This window comes from Heterodontus francisci, chromosome 7 (genome assembly GCF_036365525.1).
Source record: "Heterodontus francisci isolate sHetFra1 chromosome 7, sHetFra1.hap1, whole genome shotgun sequence".
Taxonomy (NCBI): domain Eukaryota; kingdom Metazoa; phylum Chordata; class Chondrichthyes; order Heterodontiformes; family Heterodontidae; genus Heterodontus; species Heterodontus francisci.
This window is the reverse complement of record NC_090377.1, coordinates 134,435,253-134,456,925: the sequence shown is the minus strand read 5'-3', so window position 1 is coordinate 134,456,925 and position 21,673 is coordinate 134,435,253. Positions and strand designations below refer to the sequence as shown.

Below are 21,673 nucleotides of genomic sequence, written 5' to 3'. Positions count from 1 at the left end.
TTTCTTTTAGTTTTCTTACTTCTTACACCTGAGGAAGAGCAAAATAAAAATCTTACGTCTTACTCACTACTCCACCTATTTATGATAATGAACTGTTCCACTGCAGTTTTGTAGCAATGGATTGCTTTTATTTATCCTTTTCCAAACTTTTCTCCCTCTTTCCATACTATAATTTACATTCCTAAAACAAACCCACAGGACCAAACAGAGACACTCACTACATGAACTGCACCTTCACATGCCCAAAAACCATTAGTAAGATCGCTCAAAGTACACGGGCTAATACCTGGTACATAAATAATGCTTCATGAATGTTTAATATTATGTAGTGTCAGATTGAGGTGCAAGTGCCGCTACTGACCCAGATGTTGTGACTCAAACCCCACCCGGGGATTTGAGCATATTCTCCAAGCTGACATTTCTGTGCAGCAGTGAGGGAGAACTGCATTGTTGGATATGACGCCGATCAGAGGTCATCATCGGAGGCTGTGCCTGCTTGCTCAGGTGATTTTAAACTACTTGAAGAGCAGTTGACTCTCCCAGTATCCTGACTAACGTTTTCCCTCAACTAATAACAGAACAGATCAGGTGCTCCTTCATCTGACATTGTGAGATCTTGCTGCGTGCAGTTAACTGTTATGTTGTCTAACTCACAAAATTAACTACATATTCACTGGCCATGAAACATTTTGGGATGCCTCAAGGATAACAGATACCTTTCTGCAGGAAAGGGACTGATTACCAAATATTGCAGTAACTTTTGTTGCAAACACAACCAGCAATGGAGAAGCACACTGCAAAAGGTAAGAAACAACTGGCAAAAATAAATTCACTGTCCTGCGCGCACACACAATCAGTTAGAAAACTAGATTCAAGAGAATAATGACAACAATCACACTTCTGATGTGTCCAGTTGTACCTTTTCAGAGTAGACTGGCTGAGGCTTGGGAGGAGGTGCACTGGGCACTTGTGGGATGACAGGCAGCAGAGCTGTTGGAGGAGCAGTAACCTGAAGCAATGGCAGTGGCTGAGAGGGCTGTTCTTTAGAAGGCATTTCTTGAGCTAATACTCGGTCCTCCAGCAGCACAGCTGCAAACAAACATGACAAAATAGTAAGTAAACAAAACACACGTGACTAAAACTACAGTTGTCATATTCATCAGCACAGTGAATGAGCCAAATTAACAAAGCAATGGAAATTTACATTTGAAACAACTGGCAGAGAAGATTTTTTTTTTTTAACAGGAGCAAAATACTGCCAATGCTGGAAATCTGAAATAAAAACAGAAAATGCTGGAAATACTCAGCAGGTCTGGCAGCACCTGTGGAGAGAGAGAAAGAGTTAACATTTCAGGTCTGTGACTTTTCGTCATAGTTCAGATCAAAGGTCACAAATCTAAAACATTAATACTGTTTTTCTCTCTCCACAGATGCTGTCAGACCTGCTGAGTATTTGCAGCAATTTCCGTTTTATTGCTTTTTTAGTTCATTACAACACAGTTGCTGTATTCAGCACAATCTTCTGATTCTTTGAATGGAGTTCTAATGCTGTCACAAGGATTACAGCTTAGACTCTAGGTGTTTTTTCCAAAAGAAATTCAGTAAAGAATGTGAGAAATTTTTAGGTCTTTCCAAACCTGGACGGTAGTAGTGGGAGCAATTTAAGACGAAGAATTCAGAGTTACACACAAGAAGTGTATTGATATAATATTGAAATTAAACAACATATTGGTTCCAACATACTCCATAAAGCTATTGAAACCAAAATGTTGATCCTCTGTGAACCACTTAATCGGTCATTATCCAGACGGGGAACAAAGGGCACAATCCCTCTAAGCATCACAGAGTATCCATGTGAACCATGGATTTGCCCTAGCCCCAACAGCTCATGATGTTTCATTCTGAATCAGACCTCAATGCTTGGACAAAGGTGGATAGCAGACAAGACCAAATTTGAAGGAATTATCTGGGGTTTTATAAAAGAGAAATAAACAAACTCCTGGCACTGTTTATTATTGCACTTTCTGAACTTTATGGAGAAAAGGGAATAACTGGATATAACAGGCCAGATGGATCATCTTGTGCCAGATGCTATATAGACAAAAATAAGTTAAAATCACAGCAGGTCAGAAAGTGATAAAACAAAAAGCAAAGGAGTGCGCTTTGTATGTGGAATTTAACCTGCATCCAAACAACCACACCAATGGGAAGATACTACTCCTCCATATTTGTTTAACATCCACATACAAATTAGTTTTATCTGGATAGCATAGACAATAGAGATAAAGATGTTTACAACCTAGCGGAGGCTAGCTGGGTACACAGCAGCACCAAACTACTTGAGCCTTAATATATTAGATCAAAATAACAACATTTCAGGGCTAGATGGTGCAGTGGATTAGATACTGGCATTTCATCTCAAGGTCCTGGGTACAGATCCAGGCCAGACAGATGAAGTACCTGCTTGATGGAAGGCTGGAAGAGACCACAGGATAGCTGGTATGAAAAATGCCACACTGGTACAGTGGGTAACATCCATTAAAGGTTGGTGCTGAGGGCATATCAGTTGGGCAGTATCGAAAGGGTTTCACTCTGCACCTAATCATGCCATACCAAACCTCGGATTGGCACAAAGGATTGCATTCCTCAGCGTGATGAGCACAAAAATGTCAAACCAAAATATTACGAGAGCAGGTATATTCCATTGTAGTATTGTGGTACAGAACTCGTCAAGAAAAACTCATTACTTACTGGCACATAATGTAACAGGATGTGTTTCAACTTTTCTTGCTGCTTCATGGCCACCTAATGTCAAAACAAAATAGATGAAATGTTAGTTTAACAATGGGTCTATCTCATATTTTCTACCAAACCAACAAGTGGTACCATACGAACTAGGAGCAGGAGTAGGCCACTCAGCCCTTCGAGCCTGCCCTGCCATTCAAGAGGACCTTGGCTGATCGGAGTGTAACTTTCACCCCCTTGCTCATCAAGTAGCTTAAACCACTCTTCTCGCACAACTTCCAGTCCAAATTAGGCTCTGTCTTCAGGCTGCAAGAGTGATGCATGAAATCATTTTAGAAATCTCAATTCAGTTCCAAGCAGCCCACAGCACAAAAACAATGATGAACCACAAGAGAGAGAAAGCAAAGGAAATGACAGGAAAGAGAAAGACGAAGATCGAAGAAAGATGAGAGGAGAAGAGTAAAGAGAAAAGAAAAAAGGAGAAAGGAAAATGGAAAATTAGCATTTATATAGCACTCTTGATAACTGCAGGATATCCCAAAGCATTTTAGTCAATGAAGTACTTTTGAAGTGCAGTGACTGTTGTGATGAAGCCAATTTATGCACAGTAAGATTCCACAAATAGCAATGTGGTAATGACCAGATTATCTGCTTTTAGTGATGTTGCTTGAGGGATAAATATTGGCCAAGACACCAAGGATAACTCCCCTGCTCTTCCTTGAAATAGTGCCATGGGATCATTTACAACCACCTGAAAGGGCAGACAGGACTTCAGTTTACTTTCTCATCTGAAAGATAGGAGGTCACAGGATGGCTGGTACAGGAAATAGAAAAACATCACATTGCTGCAGTAGGAGGATTGGGTTGCAGACACGCTCTTGGGTAGAGTAGGTGAGGCTATATTCTGTATCTAACCAGTGCTGCAACTACCTGGGAATGCTCGACAGCAACACTGGGTGCTGGAATTTCTCATCCTTGATATCCAACACATTAACAATGACAAAATTCTACCACTAGAACACTGGCATTAGTGAATCTTTCTACTCCATGATTTCCAAAGAAATCACCTAGACCTCATGTGCAGATCAAAATCAACAAGCAAGGATTTGGACCTTCTGCTGCTACTGCTCCTTTTCAAATTTTTGGTCTGCAATTTGCTTGAATTGGTGAATATTATATTTTAAAGACATGATCAAGAACAGTCTGTGGTGACAGAAGTTGCCAACTGCTCAGCATAAAGAACACCTTCATTAGCTTCATTTTCCTTGATCAGAGAAACAGATTTATACACACCTTCTACACTCTGGATCTGCTTCTGGCTGGCACTAGTTGGCTCACGGCTCTCTTCAATATACCGTCCTTGACTGTCAAAGCTCAAAACGGGGACATGTGGTGTAAATGGTGGTAGAGGCCCTCCATTCACTACCTCCCCGATCAGCGCCGTGCGTTTCTGATCAATAAATAAGGACTTCTTGGGCAACGGTGCATAATCTGGATCGCTTAACATCGATCGGTTCAATTCAACATACCTGCAACACATTAAACATCATACCAATTATAAATTAAGGGCAGATGGCTTGTTATCCATAGTCTCCTTTGTTCTTTGAATGAAGTTGAACCTCCTTATACAATCATAAAATCATCCTGCAGCAGGGCTCAGGGACAGAGAAACAAAAGGATGATTTTAAGGATGGAACGAGGGAAAATGAATTGGAAAATTTTACTAACGACCATTTAGAACAGCAGTGGCAACATACGAACTAGGAGGAGTAGGCCACTCAGCCTCTCAATCCTGCTCTGCCATTCAATAAGATCATCTCACTTACCCCCGATAACCTTTCACCCCCATGCTCATCAAGAAACTACCTACCCCTGCATTAAAAAATATTCAAAGACTCTGCTTCCACCGCCTATTGAGGAAGAGAGTTCCAAAGACTCACGATCCTCTGAGAGGAACAGCTTCTCCGATCTCTGTCTTAAATGGGTGACCCCTTATTTTCAAACATTGACCCCTAGCTCTAGATTCTCCCACTAGAGGAAACATCCTTTCCACATCAACCCTGTCAAGACCCCTCAGGAGCGTCTGTTTCAATCAAGTCACCTCTTACTCTTCTAAACTACAGCGGATACAAGCCTAGTCTGTCCAACCTTTCCTCATAAGACAACCTGCTTATTCCAGGTATTAGTCAAGTAAACCTTCACTGAAATGCTTCCAACACATTTACATCCTTCCTTAAATAAGGGGCTGAATTGTATCAGTGCTCCACGCTCCGAAAGCGGCGGCCTTCCGAAATGGAAGTGCCGCCACGAGCCCCCACAATATTATGCGCGGGGGCTCATTTAAATAGAGGGGACAGAGCGGCCACCCATGATGACGTCTGGCACCATCGCACAGGCGCTGGCACCATTTTTAAAGGACTTCAAGCCCTTAGTAAAGATTTAAATTTTTAAAAGGTGTATTAGAATTTAATTCTTTTTTTAACATAAATACTTAGGAGGTAGAAGCCCTTTCCCAACCCCCCCAATGGTCTTTTCATTGCTCTATGTTAACAAAACTGATTTTATTCCCAACCCAGAACTCATCCCCCCAACCTTCTCACATTTGCCCTTCAACCCCTTCCCACCATCCCCACAGCTAATAAAAATTGTTTTCCCCACTCTCCACACCCCACCCCCCACCCTGATAATTTTATTCCTCCCCTCTCCCCACCAGTTTCTCACCTCGGAAGTCCGTATGGATTTCCGACGGCACGGCATTTGCTGTTGGCGGCCATAAAATTGGCGTGGGACGGCTGCCAGCAGGTAAAGTCATTTGTATCTTATGTGAATTTAAATATTTAGATGAAGGCCACGCCGCCAAGCAGTGGGGGGCGGGGCCCGCACCGAGGTCCCCCTGCCGAGTAATATGCGGCAGGCCCTTATCGACGTCAGGGGTCGAGGCGGGCCTCTCCCCACAGATTTCTACAGGCACCCCCCCCCCCCCCACCACCACAACCCACACGTCGAGGGGTTGGTAGAATTCAGCCCGTGGAGACCAATACAGTACTTAGTACTCCATATGCGGTCTCACCAATGCCCTGTATAACTGAAGCATAACTTCCCTACTTTTGTATTCAATTCCCCTTGCAAAAAACGATAACATTCTATTAGCTTTCCTAGTTATTTGCTGAACCTGCATACTAACCTTTTGCAACTCATGCACTAGGACACCCAGATCCCTCTGCATCTCAGAGCTCCGCAATCTCACACCATTTAGATAATATGCTTCTTTTTTATTCTTCCTGCCAAAATGGACAATTTCACATTTTCCCACATTATACTCCATTTGCCAGATCTTTGCCCACTCACTTAAGCTATAGCATGTCACTCGTTACAACTTGCCAACCAGAAAATGACTCATTCATACCTACTTTCCGTTTCCTGTTAGCTAGCCAATCTTCTATCCGTGCCAAAATGTTACCCCCTATACCATGAGCTTTTATTTTCCGCAATTACCTTTGATGTGGCACCTTATTAAATGCCTTCTGAAAAATTAAGTATAGTACATCAACCGGTTCCCCTTTATCCACAGGACACATTACTTCTTCAAAGAACTCCAATAAATTGATTAAACATGATTTCCCTTTCACAAAGAATTTTTCTAAGTGCCCTGCCATAACGTCATTAATAATAGTTTCTAATATTTTCCCCAAGACAGATGTTAAGCTAACTGGCCTGTAGTTTTCTGCTTTCTGTCTCCTTTTTGAATAAAGGAGTTACATTGGCTATTTTCCAATCTAATGGAACCTTCCCTGAATCTAAGGAATTTTGGAAAATCAAAACCAACGCATCAACTATCTCACTAGCCACTTCTTTCAGACCCTAGGATGAAGTCCATCAGGACACGGGAACCTGTCAGCCCGCAGCTCCAACATTTTGCTCAGTACCACTTCCCTGGTGATTGTAATTTTCTTGAGTTCCTCCCTCCCTTCCATTTCCTGATTTACAGCTACTTCTGGGATGTTACTTGTATCTTCTATGGTGAAGACCGATGCAAAATACCTGTTCAGTTCATCTGCCATCTCCTTACTTTCCCTTATTAATTCCGCAGACTCACTTTCTAGAGGACAAATACTTACTTTGTTAACTCTTAAAGTATCTATAGAAACTCTTACTATGTCTCTTTATTGCCCATGTTTGACCTAATGCCATGAGACTTCATGCAGTCCAGACTCAATGTTGAGGACTCCCAGGGCAACTCCCTCCCGACTGTATACCACTGTTCTGCCACCTCTGGTGGGTCTGTCCTGCCAATGGGACAGGACATGCCCAGAGATAGTGATGGTGGCGTCTGGGACATCTGCACTTGAGAGCCCCTGGTTCTCTGTTTACAATCAGAGTCTGGGAGAGCGAAACCCATTGTCTTTTAGGTGTTATAAGCTTGCACCCTGCTTTCAAAAGGGTCTTTGATCTAGGTTCCTGGTTCTCATGGCACCAAGACCCCTGGCTTGTCTCTGGGCAGATTTGGTATGAGGTCACAAGTTTCCTCCGAATGTCCATTTTACACTGCGTTAAAGATCAGTGTTTAAAGCGTAACCATCCAGCACACCTAATAATGGGGATAGGACCACTAAGGTACGGACACAATAAATAATTATAGTGAAACAATGATAGTGAAATGGCAGAAGTATTACCTAATTCCTTTGCCTCAGAATTTACCAGGGAAATTAACATGGTGGACATGACATGAGAAGAGATCAAAAAGAATACCAGGACATTTAAGATGGAAAGGTAAAAGATCATTGATAAATTAATCAAATTGGAGCGGTTAAAACCCCTGGTCCAGATGGACTCCATCTGTGCATACTAAAAGAAGCTGGGAAGAGATAACAGCGGCACTATTACATATACAAAAAAGATGAAAAGAGTCATAGAGTTATACAGTACAGAAACAGGCCCTTTGCCCACTGTGTCTGTGCTGGCCTATCTATTCTAATCCTATATTCCAGCACTTGGCCCGTAGCCTTGTATCTATGGCGTTTCAAGTGCTCATCTAAATACTTCTTAAATGTTGTGAGGGTTCCTGCCTCTACCACCCCTTCAGGAAGTGTGTTCCAGATTCCAACCACCCTCTGGGTGAAAATTTTTTTCCTCAAATCCCCTCTAAACCTTCTGCCCCTTACCTTAAATCTATGCCCCCTTGTTATTGACATCTCCGCTAAGGGAAAAAGTTTCTTCCTATCTCAGCCCCTCAGAGAATACTGCCAGAGGACTGGTGGACATCTAATGTGATTCCGATATATACATATCTCCAGTAAATAGGAGGGAGAACAAGTCCAGGGAAATATAGACCAAACAGCTTAATGTAGGTGATAGCAAAGAAAATGGAATGCTTATTCAAAGATGGAATAGAAAAACATCGAGTAACTGAAAACATAAGAGTGGTCAGCACAGACTCCAAAAGGTCATGCTTGAGCAACTTTATTGAATTCTTTGAAGCAGTAACAGAAAGGGTAGGTAAGGGTATGGTAGTAGAGGATAATTTTGATAAAGTACATCGTAGACTCATGACTAAGGTGAGAACTTATGAAGTCAGGGGACAAGTTGGAGAATGGATAGAGAAGCTGGCTACAAAACATAAAAGAGGGAGTAGCTGTTCAAGATAGTTACTCAGACTGGCACAAGGTGGGAAGTGGTGTTCCACAAGGATCAGTGCTGGGATCACTGTTGTTCATTATTTACATAAACAATTTGGACTCTGAGGTACAATTTCAAAATTTGCGGACGACGGGTGTAGTTAATGCAGAGGAGAACTGCAACAAAATACAAGAAAACATTAATAAACTTCAAGAATGGTTGTGTAATTGACAAACGAATTTCAATCTAGATATGTGTGAGTCAATACATTTTGGTAGGAAGATAATGAGGTAGAGAAACTAAGGGATCTGGAGTACAGATACACAGATCACTAAAAAGTAGAGAAGCAGTTTAATAAGGCCATAAACAAGCAAACAAAGCACTGGTGTTCATTTCTAGAAGGACAGAATTGAAAAGCAGAGAAGTGTTGTTAAACTTGTATAAAACATTGATCCGACAACACTTAAGAATACCATAAACACTTTTGGTCTCCATATTATGAAAAAGGATCGAGAGGCACTGGAGAAAGTCCAAAAAAGACTTACAAGAATGATACCAGAACTGAGAACTTTTACCTATTAGAAAGGTCTGAACAGGCTGGAGCTCTTTCTTCTAGAACCGAGACGACTGAGCTATGATCAGCTAGACGGCTTCAAAATTATGAAAGGGTTTGATAGGGTTAGATGTGCAGAAGATGTTTCCATTTATAGGCATGACCAGAACTCGAGGCCATAAAGATAAAAGATAGTCACTAATAAATCCAATCAGAAGTTCAGGAGAAATTTTGCTCAGGGACTGGTTAGAATGAGAAGTTGGCTACTATAGGGAGTAGTTGACGTGAATAGCATAGATGCATTCAAGGGGAAAGAACAAAGAACAGTACAGCACAGGAACAGGCCATTCGGCCCTCCAAGCCTGCGCCAATCTTGATGCCTGCCTAAACTAAAACCTTCTGCACTTCCGGGGTCCGTATCCCTCTATTCATGTATTTGTCAAGATGCCTCTTAAATGTCGCTATCGTACCTGCTTCCACCACCTCCCCCGGCAGAAAGTTCCAGGCACTCACCATCCTCTGTGTAAAGAATTTGCCTTGCACATCCCCTCTAAACTTTGCCCCTCACACCTTAAACCTATGTCCCCTAGTAACTGACTCTTCCACCCTGGGAAAAAGCTTCTGACTATCCACTCTGTCCATGCCACTCATAACTTTGTAAACCTCGATCATGTCGCCCCTCCACCTCCATTGTTCCAGTGAAAACAATCCGAGTTTATCCAACCTCTCCTCATTGCCAATACCCTCCAGACCAGGCAACATCCTGGTAAACCTCTTCTGTACCCTCTCCAAAGCCTCCACATCCTTCTGGTAGTGTGGGGACCAGTATTGCATGCAATGTTCCAAGTGTGGCCTAACTAAGGTTCTGTACAGCTGCAGCATGACTTGCCAATTTTTACACTCTATGCCCCGACCGATGAAGGCAAGCATGCCGTATGCCTTCTCAACTACCTTATCCACCTGCATTGCCACTTTCAGTGACCTGTGGACCGGTACGCCCAGATCTCTCTGCCTGTCAATACTCCTAAGGGTTCTGCCATTTACTATATACTTCCCACCTGCATTAGACCTTCCAAAATGCATTACCTCACATTTGTCCGGATTAAACTCCATCTGCCATTTCTCCGCCCAAGTCTCCAACTGATCTATATCCTGCTGTATCCTCTGACAATCCTTATCACTATCCGCAACTCCACCAACCTTTGTGTCGTCCGCAAACTTACTAATCAGACCAGCTACATTTTCCTCCAAATCATTTATATATACTACAAACAGCAAAGATTCCAGCACTGATCCCTGCAGAACACCACTAGTCACAGCCCTCCATTCAGAAAATCACCTTTCCACTGCTACCCTCTGTCTTCTATGACAGAGCCAGTTCTGTATCCATCTTGCCAGTTCACCTCTGATCCCGTGTGACTTCACTTTTTGTACCAGTCTGCCATGAGGGACCTTGTCAAAGGGAAGCTAGATAAGCATGCTAGGAAGAAAAGAATAGAAACATATGTTGATGGGGTTAGATGAAGAGGGGTGGGAAGAGAGTCACGTGGAGCATAAACACCAGCACAGACCTTTTAGCCTCCATGGCCTGTTTCTATGCTCTTCATACTTTGTAACCACAAAGGACACAGGCTCCTTAAATCAGGGGTCATCAATCTTGTAGAGTTGGGGACAGATATGTGTGGAAAACCCTGAGTGACCCAGATATAACACACACTCCATAAGTGAGGCCCCACCCCCCCTCCAAAATTGAGACAGCAAACACACAGCTGAGACTTCCATAAATAAAAGTGAAACCCCCAGAAGTGAGACCTGCCTTCAAGCACACAAAACAGTGAGATACACCTGCACACAAAGTGAGGACTACCCTATCCACCTTTCACCCTCTCTTCCAAAGCCTAAATGTGAAAGTTTCACCTCCTTAAAGTTTTTAAACCTGAAGGATTGGAGAGGACTGCTTGTTGACTGGATTTTGATCTTGCTCAGGGAACGGTCTTTTCCAGTCCTCCAGTTCCAGGAACTTCTAACCAGCTGAAATCAGTTGCGTGCAGAGTGTAAAGACAAGAACCAGCAGGAGTTCGAGAGGCACAGTCAAAGGCACTAAAGAGGCCCAGTCAAGAATTTTCAACCTTGTGTCCAATCCCTCCATGGCCTCTCCACTCACTATCTCTGTAACTGTCTCCATCCCTACAAACCTATGTGATCTCTTTCTTTCACCAATTCTGGTCTCACGCACAACCCCGATTTCCATCACCCCATCATTGGTGGCCATGGCCTGTGCCCCAAGTGATGGAATTCTGTACCTCTCCCTCTCCACCTCACTTTCCTCCATTAAGACACTCCTTAAACCTACCTCTTGGACCAAGCTTCTGGCCACCAGTCCTGATAGCTCCTCACGTGTCTCTGAGTCAAATTTTGTTTTGTAACACTCCTGTAAAGCTTCTTGAGAGATTTTATTCTGTTAAAGGCGCTATATAAATGCAAGTTTGCTCTTGTAGTATTATGGCCACAATCTGGAGCAGGTCTTTTATGGAATTGCCATGGGAAGCCAGGTCAGGACATGTCATAATAACATGGGGAGAACAGGTTGACAGCTGGAATTCAAACCTACTCCAGACTTTCACCAACAGCCAGGTAATACTCATTAATTAATGGATTTTAAAATTTTAAAATATTCCTGATAATCCTCTGAGTCTGGAGATTTGGAAAGGGTTTTCCCAGCAATGTTACCTCACTGATGGATGAATTCTAAATCAGTACACCATGATACATCAATATTCACAGCTTTTGATAAATTTAATCTAAAGGCGACAATGATCTAAACTTTATACATAGTCCTGGGGGCTTCACAGTATGCCCAATGACAGAGCTTGGACAAACCTCCAAATTATGAGGGGCAAGTCCAAAACAGATGTAGTTATCCAAGAATCCTCCACTATCAATATCCTGGGGGCTCCCATTGACCAGAAATTGAACTGGACCAGTCACATAAACACTGTGGCTGCAAGAGCAGGTCAGAAGCTGGGAATTCTGTGGTAACTCACTTCCTGACTCTCCACTGCCTGTCCACCATCCACAAGAAACAAGTCATGTGTGTGATGGAATACTCTCCATTTGCCTGCATGAGTGCAGCTCCAACAAGAAGCTCAACATCTCGGACAAAGCAGCCTGCTGGACTGGCACCCCATCCACATTCATTCACTCCCTCCACCACCGACGCACAGTGGCAGCAATGTGTATCATCTATAAGATGCACTGCAGCAACTCACCAAGGCTCCTTAGACAGCACCTTCCAAACCCACAACCTCTACCACCTAGAAGGACAAGGGCAGCAGATGCATGGGAACACCACCACTTGCAAGTTCCCCTCCAAGCCACACACCATCCCGACCTGGAACTATATCACCGTTCCTTCATTGCTGCTGGGTCAAGATCCTGACACCCCCTTCCTAACAGCACTGGAAGAAGGTTCTGAAGTAAGAGACATCTACTGGGAGACTCCAGGAGGAAAATATGGGCAACGGTGAGGCCGAAAGCTATCAATATGAATGTTCAGACCAGAGGGATAATGAATGCCCAGTAGGAGAGGGGACTCCTGAAACTTGTGTCAAGCTTAGCTGAAGCAATGTAGGCTATCAAGGATAGAAATACCAAATGGAATTGAAGTGATGCGCCTTGGGGAAAATCAAGGATCATTCTGACATTCAGCAGTTATCCAATCTCTGTTCGACTTCCCCAATATAAAAGGAGATCTCTCCGTCAGCAGTCAACACGGCATAATAGATGAGGGAAAGTGTGGGAAGCACTAAAGGGACAGGTACTGCATCTGCTGTAGTTCCAGAATATTACTCAAGAAGAGCAGCAAGTAAGGAAGGTGGTAAAAAGCACAGTTTGAACACCCCAGTTCTTTCTGACACTTACCCATCACTCAAACTCAGACCGTAGTCCCTGGCAAATTCTGCTGCCTCTTCACAGTCTTTGAACAGCAACATTCGAACAAGAGTGTCCATTGGGAACATTGTGGATCGCTGAGAACTCACCGTGAAAGCAAAGTTCAAAGTCTTCAGAGCCTCACGACGTACCTGCAACAAGCCAACAAAAATTTGCACATTTGGAACAATGCTCTCCTAGTAGCCTTTACCTGCTTGATACGGATAGTTCAACAATAGAGACAGGATAGGACTGAGTGGTTTGTCAAATATTAGCCAACAAGAGAAATCAGCTACACTGGGCCCTATGTATACCCTCCTCATGCTACATGTTCATTGCAACGTAGGAACAGGAGTAGGCCATTCAACCCCTCAAGTCTGTTCCACCATTCAATTAGATTATGGCTGATCTGTATCTTAACTCTGCCCACCTGCCTTCATTCAGTAACCTTTAATACCCTAACATAAAGCTACCAAACTCAGTTTTGAAATACTGGCTCTACATTCTTAAACTTGGCCTTGTACACATTAAGGTGATTGGTGTCAATGTAGAGGAACAGAATACTTTTCCACCTTTGATACCCAGTGTTAGCATCATGCACACCCAAATCAGAGAGACCACACTGAGATGAAAGGAACATCCCACAACAGCTGTTGTGTCAGTGTGTAGCGCTGCAGGTAGAAAGTAAATGCAGCCTAAATCCAGAGTCAGGATATAAGCGAACTGGAATGAGACTCAAGGCAGTTTGGACCATGACATTTGATTAACGCTACATAAATCTAATGTCTACGCAAAGCTGAAACCTTTTCACTCTCAATTATACTACATCTCAATTTCCTGTACCTCAACAGTACGATTTTAAGGAGAGCACACCTTGTGCATAAAATGTGAGTTTTTCTGTTTTAACTCCAGCCATCCTAATCACTTGAACATTGAGTGCCAATGGGCAGTTTTAATGAATGGGCTGATACTAGTAAGGAACCATGTCAAGGCTGCCTGAAACCCCATTCTCTTAGAACCCTTACAGTCTGCAGAGGGAGACAATTTTTTTCCTCATCACTCTGGACTAGAATTTAGGTCTGAAGATCCGAAGACAGGATATTAACCCATAGGGGGTTCTGGTTAAAACGTTCAAGAACAGAAGAGAAAACATGTAATGGCATTATTCTGCAGCGATTTACCACACTGCGTATGAAGCATTGTGCTAATGTGCAGGAGGTGAACTCAATGCAGAGACTGGAACGGTTATGTAGCATGTAGCATAAAGAAAAGAAAGTTTTCACTCTAACAGAAAAAGTCTTGCAGAAAAGCATGAAAGTTATTGCTGAACTGATGGGAGGCATTCAATTTGTCAGATAAATGGCCAATGTTCACCAAAGGACAGCAAAACATTCAGAAAGGTAATGATTCTAGCTTCCCCTGTGGTTCAGCTGTTTAAGCCACTCAGTTGCCGAATCATGCAGCTCAGGAAGGACCGCCAATGAGTGACAAGGCCAGTGATGGGGAAATCACAATAGTCCTCTGGGCTCCTTTCAGTGAGAGACGGAGAAAACCAGTCAGAGCTCTGCTCCTGATCATTATCCAGCTGCACAGTGTGTGGATGATGGGTGAGGACAGGAGCAGGCTCAAATAGCAGGCACTTGTGATTGAATAGCCTGGCAAGAATCACCATCTAGGCTCAAACATAAACAAGCAGCAGCGTATCAGAGACTTGCTGACCTGTGGAACCCAAATATTTGTCAGCACATTCAGAACAGGGAAGAAAATGTAGAGAAAAAAGAATGAGAAGGTAGAATAATGGTGGTGATGGAGTGGGGTAAAGTCAGAGTGTACCCCAAACTTTATAGTAAAATTGAATAAGCAAAAACAAATTCACAAAATCATGGCCATCCACAAGACTTGTATCTCAAAAAATTATCTGCAAACCCCTGCTTTCACAAAGAACTGTCAGCACTGGATAGTAATTCATAAGTTAAAATATTTCACAGCTTGTCAGGTGATTGGCTGTACCTGTTTGAAGTAGCGATGCAATATGCAAGCACTGAGGTAGGAGGCTGCCCTGACTAGCTTGAAAAACCTCACAAAGTTGTTGCTGTTTAGAGCAGCGAAGGCCTGGACCGCCAACTTCACCTCTGGGGAGTTCCGGACAATTGGGCGGAACTGCTGGACTTCCCTAGAAGAGCACAGAACATGAAAACAGTAAATCATTAATTTTAAAACACCAAGCCAACGGAGCTGCCTCTAAATAGGAGGAGGTTGCCACCTGTCTGTCCTCTTGGCAAATTAATGATGCTCAACAGAAGGAACAATAAATCTCCATTTTTCAGCAGTTCAGTGCTTATTTTTCTTTTTAAAATGAGCATGGTTGCAAAAGAAGAATCATTGCTTTTATAGTACAATTTTAAAGGGGATGCAGGAACAGCGACCTGGGGTTCATATACACAAATATTTGAAGGTGGCAGCACACGTTAACAAAGCTGTTCTTCGTCATATTTGACGCCAAGATGAGCTTCCAACCACAGATCTACTTCATTAACAATACTGCCCACTTCCACCTCCTTAACACTACCAGACCCCGACTCTGCCTCAGATCTTCTGCTGCTAAAACACTCATCCATGACTGTTAGCTTTAGGCTTGACTATTCCAATGCTCTTGTGGCTGGCCTCCCACCTTGCATCCTCTGTAAACTTGAACTCATCCAAAACTCTGCTGCTTGCAGCTTAGCTCACAGCAAGTCCTGTTCACCCATCCCCCCCCACCCTGTGTTCGCCAACCCTGGTCCGGTAATGCCACAGTTTCAAAAATCTCATCCTTGTATTCAATTCCCTCCTTGACCTCACCCCTCCCCATGTCTGTAGCTTTCTCCAGCCCTACAAGCTTGAGATCTGAGCTCCTCCAATTCTGCCACTTTTTTTAGTTACTCTACCATTAGCAGCCCTGCATTCAGCTACCTAGACCCTATGCTCTGGAATTCTCTCCTACACCTCTCTACTTCGCTGTCCTCCTTTAAGATGTGCCTTCAAATTTACTGCTTAGACCAAGCTTTAGGTCATCTGTCCTAATCTTTGTATGTGGCTTGGTGTCAAATTTTGATTAACAATGATTTTCTTAAGTTTGGGATGTTTTGCGATGTTAAAGGTGCTTTATAAATGTAAATTGTAGCTGTTATTTGGGATCCTGGGCTTTATAAATAGAGATGTAGAGCACAAAAGCAAAGACATTATGGTAAATCTTTACAAAAAAACACTAGTTAGCCCTCAGTTAGATTACTGTGTTCAATTCTGGGCATCCCAAGTTAATAGAGGTATTCAAAACTGAGGGTTTTGATAGAGCATATAGAGAAACTATTTGCAATGGCAGAAGGGTCAATAACTGGAGAACACAGATTTACAAGAATTGTCAAAAAAAAGCCAGAGGGTGGTAGGGAGTTGGGGCAGAAGAGACATGAGAATTCTTTTCTTTGTTTAAACACATTCAAAAGGGTGGCAGAAGCAAATTCAATAGCATCTTTCATAAGGGGATTGGATTGGAAAAGTTTGCAGGACTATGGAGAAAGAGCATGGAAGTGGGACTAATTGAAAAGCTCTTTCAAAGAGCCAGCATGAAGGGCCAAATGGCCTCCTTCTGTGTTGTATGCTTCTATGATACAGGTTGCGTGAAATCAATGGCCCAAATGACTGAAAATGTTAGATTGGAGCAGTAACTTCAATAACCCATTCACACTGCTGCAGTGCGCCAGCTCAGAGTAGAAAATGGATAATATCACACCAATTGCAAAGATAAAGCACAGATGAAGGAGCAATTTGCCTCATCTAGCGCATTCTTCCACTAGACCCATGATACCACATGCCCCTGCCCAACTCCCACCTCCCCAGTGAAAGCAACCAGCAGCCTCTTTAATGAGCCCATAATTTAAATCTCCATGATGCTTGTCAAGTAATATCCAGGATTTTTGTAAAGTTATGCTTCCAGACATTAGTTCATAATTTGTCCTTATACCAATTTGTATTTATGTCCCTCACCATGATTCAACTTTAAATAGCACTCCAGATTAGCCTTTTCAATTCTAAATATCTCTTCAAGGTTACCTCTGTTCTGCCACCTTTCAAGTTGAAGCAATTAAGTGCAATAAACATACAAACACCACCTGCCTTGCCCAGCACTGTCACAGTCCTATGTACAGATGTGAGTAGACATGAGCCAACCCACATCCTCCTACACACACCTTCACCATCCTGAAATTAAGGCTCATCACACCATCCTCTACTCCAATTTAGGTCTAGGTTCATCTGGTGAGAGGAGATAGGAACCTGTGCAGTAAATACAGAGCAATGAAAATTAAGTATCTCCCACTCACCGGAGAATATCTCCCTCATTGAGATTAAGCAGAACATGGTAGCCCCGGAACTCTGCTTCATTCTCACAGTAGGTATCTTTGGTGGCCAAATCCTGGTACATCTCTTTTAGGCTTTGCAAGCATTTGGTCAGGTTTTCATCATTTATCTTGGCATCATAGGAGGACATTGGCTCCTCGCAGAGATGGTGACTACAGTGGATGTGAAATCGTGTGCACTTCTCAATAAGCACCACTGTCAGCTGATTACACAGATGCTGCTGGGTGATATCCTGACAGAAGGGAAGGAAAGGAAAACACACTGTCAATAGAAAAGTAGTTTCTTCTCCCAAAACTGGGGTTAAGTCTGGCATTTTACAATATCACAGAATCATAGAACGTCTACAGCAGAGGAGGCCATTCAGCCTGTCGTGTCTGTGCCAGCTCTCTGCAAGAGCAATTCACCTCGTCCCACTCCCAGCCTTTTCCCTGTAGACCTGTAAATTTTTCTCTTCAGATAATTGCCCAATTCTCCTTTGAAGGCCTCAACAGAATCTGCCTCCACCACATTCTCAGGCAGAATATTCCAGATCCAAACCACTCACTGCGTAAAAAAATCGTTTTTCTCACGTTGCCTTTGATTCTTCTGCCAATCACCTTAAATTGGTGTTGCCTGGTTCTGGACCCTCTGTCAACAGAACAGTTTCTCCCCATCTACTCTGTCCAGACCAGTCATGACATTGAACAGCTCTATAAAATCTCCTCTTAATTATCTCTTCTCCAAGGTGAACAGCCCCAGCATCTCCAATCTATCCAAATAACTGAAGTTCCTCATCCCCGGAACCATTCTTGTGAAGCTTTTCTGCACTCTCTCTAATGCTTGAACATGTTTCCTAAAATGTGGTGCCCAGAACTGGACACAACACTCCAACTGAGGCTGAACCAGTGTTTTATACAAGTTTATCATAATTTCCTTGTTTTTGTACTCTATGCTCCTTTTGATAAATCTCAGGATTTATTGCTTTATTAACTGATGTCTCAACCTGTCCTGCAACCTTCAATGATTTGTATACATATATCCCCAGGTCCTTCTGTTCCTGCACCCCCTTTAGTTTGTATTGCTTCTCCTTGTTCTTCCTACCAAAATAAACCACTTCACACTTTTCTGTGTTAAATTTCATCTGTCACTTATCCACCCATTCCACCAGCCTCTCTGTCCTCTTCAGGTTTTTCGCTACCCTCCTCAGTTCACAATACTTCCAAGTTTTGTGTCATCTGCAAATTTTGAAATTGTGCCCTGTACACCCATGTCTAGGTCATTAATATATATCAAGAAAAGCAGGAGTCCTAGCACCGACTTCTGGGGAACCCCACTATATAACTTCCTCCTGTCCAAAAAACAACTGTTCACAACTATTCACTGTTTCCTGTCACTCAGCCAATTTTGTATCCATGCTGCCACTGTCCCTTTTATTCCATGGGTTTTAATTTGATGACAAGCCTGTTACGTGGTACTTTATCAGGTGCCTTTCGAAAGTCTATGTACACCGCATCAACCCTCTCCATTACCTCATCAAATAACTCAAGCAAGTTAGTTGAACATGATTTGCCCTTAACAAATCTGTGTTGGCTTCCTTAATTAATCCATATTTGTCCAAATGATTGCTAATTTTGTCCCGAATTATCGTTTCTAAAAGCTTTCCCACTACCGAGGTTAAACTGACTGGCCTCATAGTTGTTGGGCTTGTCCTTGCACCCTTTTTTAAACAAGGGGGTAACATTTGCAATTCTCCAATCCACTTTCACCACTTCTGTATCTAAGGAGGATTGTAAGATCATGGCCAGTGCATCCACAATTTCCACCCTTGCTTCTCTCAGTATCCTTGGATGCAACTCATCCAGTCCTGAAGACTCATCAACTTTAAAGTACAGCTAGCCTATCTAGTACCTCCTCTTTATCAATTTTTAGCCCTTCCAGTGTCTCAACTAACTCTTCCTTCACCATGACTTGGACAGAATCCTCTTCCTTAGTAAAGACAGATGTAAGGTACTCATTTAGTACCTCAGCCATGTCCCCTGACTCCATGCATAATATAGAGTACCAGCATGTTGAGTACAGGTCTGTTACTGTATAACTGTGCAGCGCTGACAGTTGAAGATCTATCACTGTAAAAGTACTGAGCACATAATCTAGACAGTGAAGTACAAAAGGAACAATGCACTGTGTGAAGTGCCGTCTTTTGGGTGAAATGTTAAACTGAGGCAGATGTAAAAGATTCCTTGGCACGATCCAAGGAGAAGCAGGGAGATCAACCAACACCACCAACCAAAGGTAACTGTTAATTTATTAATTTGCTGTTTGTAGTCTCAAATGGACTACATAACAGTAATTACATTTCATCCATTGGGATGTCTCAAGGACGTGATAAAGTGAAGAAGTACAAGTTCCTGCTTTTCTTTAACCTCACGCTGCCGTCGCTGACTTAAAAACTGAGTCTGACTAACTTAGTAATCTACACAGTTCAGGATATTGCTTTGTTGAGCATCGCACATACAGTATATGGATTGTCACTTTTTTTCTGCTCAATGCCATTTCAGGCACCCAATGCCAATATCAGATTTTGTATAAAGCTTCTTCTACCCTGTCCCAACAATGTAGTTCATTGTCAACCTCAGAAGTGAGTCCCCAACTTACTCATCTGACCATTTCCATTTCTCACACCAGTCATCCCGTGGCCATCGGAGTCAGAAGGCAAACTTAGTGCCAAATTAGGGACAGTTGTGCTTGGGACTAATGCTCACTGGAACTGGATTGAAAGCTCCAAAGTGTTCCAACCAGTCTTTTTTTGGGCTAATTGACAGGTTAACTAGCCCGGGACTCAAACAAGCAACTGCAGGGTTACAATGAAACTATTCTGATTTACATTATTGAATCTGCAAGCACAATATAATTTTACTCAGCCTTGACTGTCAGATGAAAGGTGATAATGCAGAGCACATGAATTTGTGCTTTTATCTTTTGTCGTTTGCTCATGCCTCACCCGACCTCCTATAACTAGAAGTACGAGGATGATATAAGCTGCTTAAGGACCTCAGTACGAACACATCCATTATTCATATTCCAAGAAACCAAACGTTGCAGCAGTGAGTTGCAGTAATCTGTGGTAACTCCTCTTGAAACTGGTAAGCTTGGCTAGGAGTATCACTTCACCTGTACATCCCTGTTGCTAATGTAAACAACTTTCCAAATGGATAAGCTGCTTGAAGAGATATGAAAGATATGTCAATACAGGCTTAAATATTAATTGGGCATTATTCATTCACCTTTCTCACTCCACGAGTTCTGTTCCATACAAAATCATACCAGTCCCGATAATTGCCTTCACCAAGATCCATGATCCTAATCACTAGATAATCCATGGTCATTTTCAGGACAGTGGCAGGTCGAAGTTCATGGGGTAAAGGTTCTTCCTGATCTGCAGATGACCTGCTATATTCTTTGATTGTAGCTTCATGGTTAACCTGTGGTGTGGCAAACAGATCAATTAGTGCCAGTTTGTCATATAATTCCCAATACTGAGTCCCTAGAACTTCAGCAAGTTTGGAAGTCTGAGAGTTTACAAGGCAGAGAATCAAGGCAGTCTAATTCTGCAGTATGTTGCATTAAGTCACTATGGCACATGTAGCCAGGAAAATTTCTGTGCTAAAGCAGCTAATAAATATGGATGCCTAAAACAAAGGTATCTGCGACATGGTTATGAGCAATTACTTAGTGTTGGAGAAATTTTTCTGAGCTTTGCTAATTATTACTTAACTGTGTAGAAGCAGAAAAGCAGAACACAGCTTGTAGATAATCTAACCACAACCAATGGTCATAAATTGTAGACAGAGCAGCTAACCACAATCAGACATTACGGCCAGATATGGTGTCTGGAGTGGGCATTGAATTAAGGAACTAGCTTGTTATTGTTGAAACTGATGTTTTGCTGACCTCGGACTCTGCATGGTGCACCGTCTTGTAGGTGGTCTTGTGATCATCTTGTGGGCGATTATCTAATTGTGAAATTGTTAGCTCTGCCTCTGTTATACTATATAAATCCACGGCGATCTGTAGCTCTTTGGGAGTGGCACTGGACTACCTTTAGGTAAGGTGTGCTCCCCCATGATATCATGCAATAAAGTGTTTGTTCTCAACGGCTGAGTCCGGAGAATTTGTTCAACAATTGGGGCACAATCTGGATTTTCTCCAACACTTAGCCTATAGCACCAGCCATTGAAAGAGCCAGGGCACAGTAACTGAGTAAATCGTTCAAAATAAAACCTAACTTCTCCAAATGACAATGAACCAGAAAGTCAAAACAACAGAGACTGGCAAAAAGGAATTTCACACAATGGTTCCAGTAAGAAGGGTTGACTTCACACAGGGACGCCAGCAGGCTGGTTGCAGCCCGGCTGTGAGCTGAAGCAAGACGCTTCCTCCATCAAAGGGAATTTA

The 21,673-nt window shown here is 42.7% G+C and overlaps 1 protein-coding gene across 1 annotated transcript in view; it reads right to left on the bottom strand.

Annotated features, from left to right (window-relative positions):
• The window catches only part of mcm3ap (minichromosome maintenance complex component 3 associated protein), a 104,125-nt gene that overhangs the window by 58,484 nt on the left and 23,968 nt on the right, over window positions 1-21,673 (bottom strand). The window contains exons 7-13 of the mRNA XM_068036198.1: window positions 20,503-20,700; window positions 17,203-17,471; window positions 14,855-15,017; window positions 12,836-12,996; window positions 4,039-4,274; window positions 2,752-2,805; window positions 920-1,089 (exon numbers count right to left, since the gene is read on the bottom strand). Coding sequence (XP_067892299.1) covers window positions 920-1,089; window positions 2,752-2,805; window positions 4,039-4,274; window positions 12,836-12,996; window positions 14,855-15,017; window positions 17,203-17,471; window positions 20,503-20,700 — 1,251 coding nt within the window. The remainder of the gene's footprint in view (window positions 1-919; window positions 1,090-2,751; window positions 2,806-4,038; window positions 4,275-12,835; window positions 12,997-14,854; window positions 15,018-17,202; window positions 17,472-20,502; window positions 20,701-21,673) is intronic.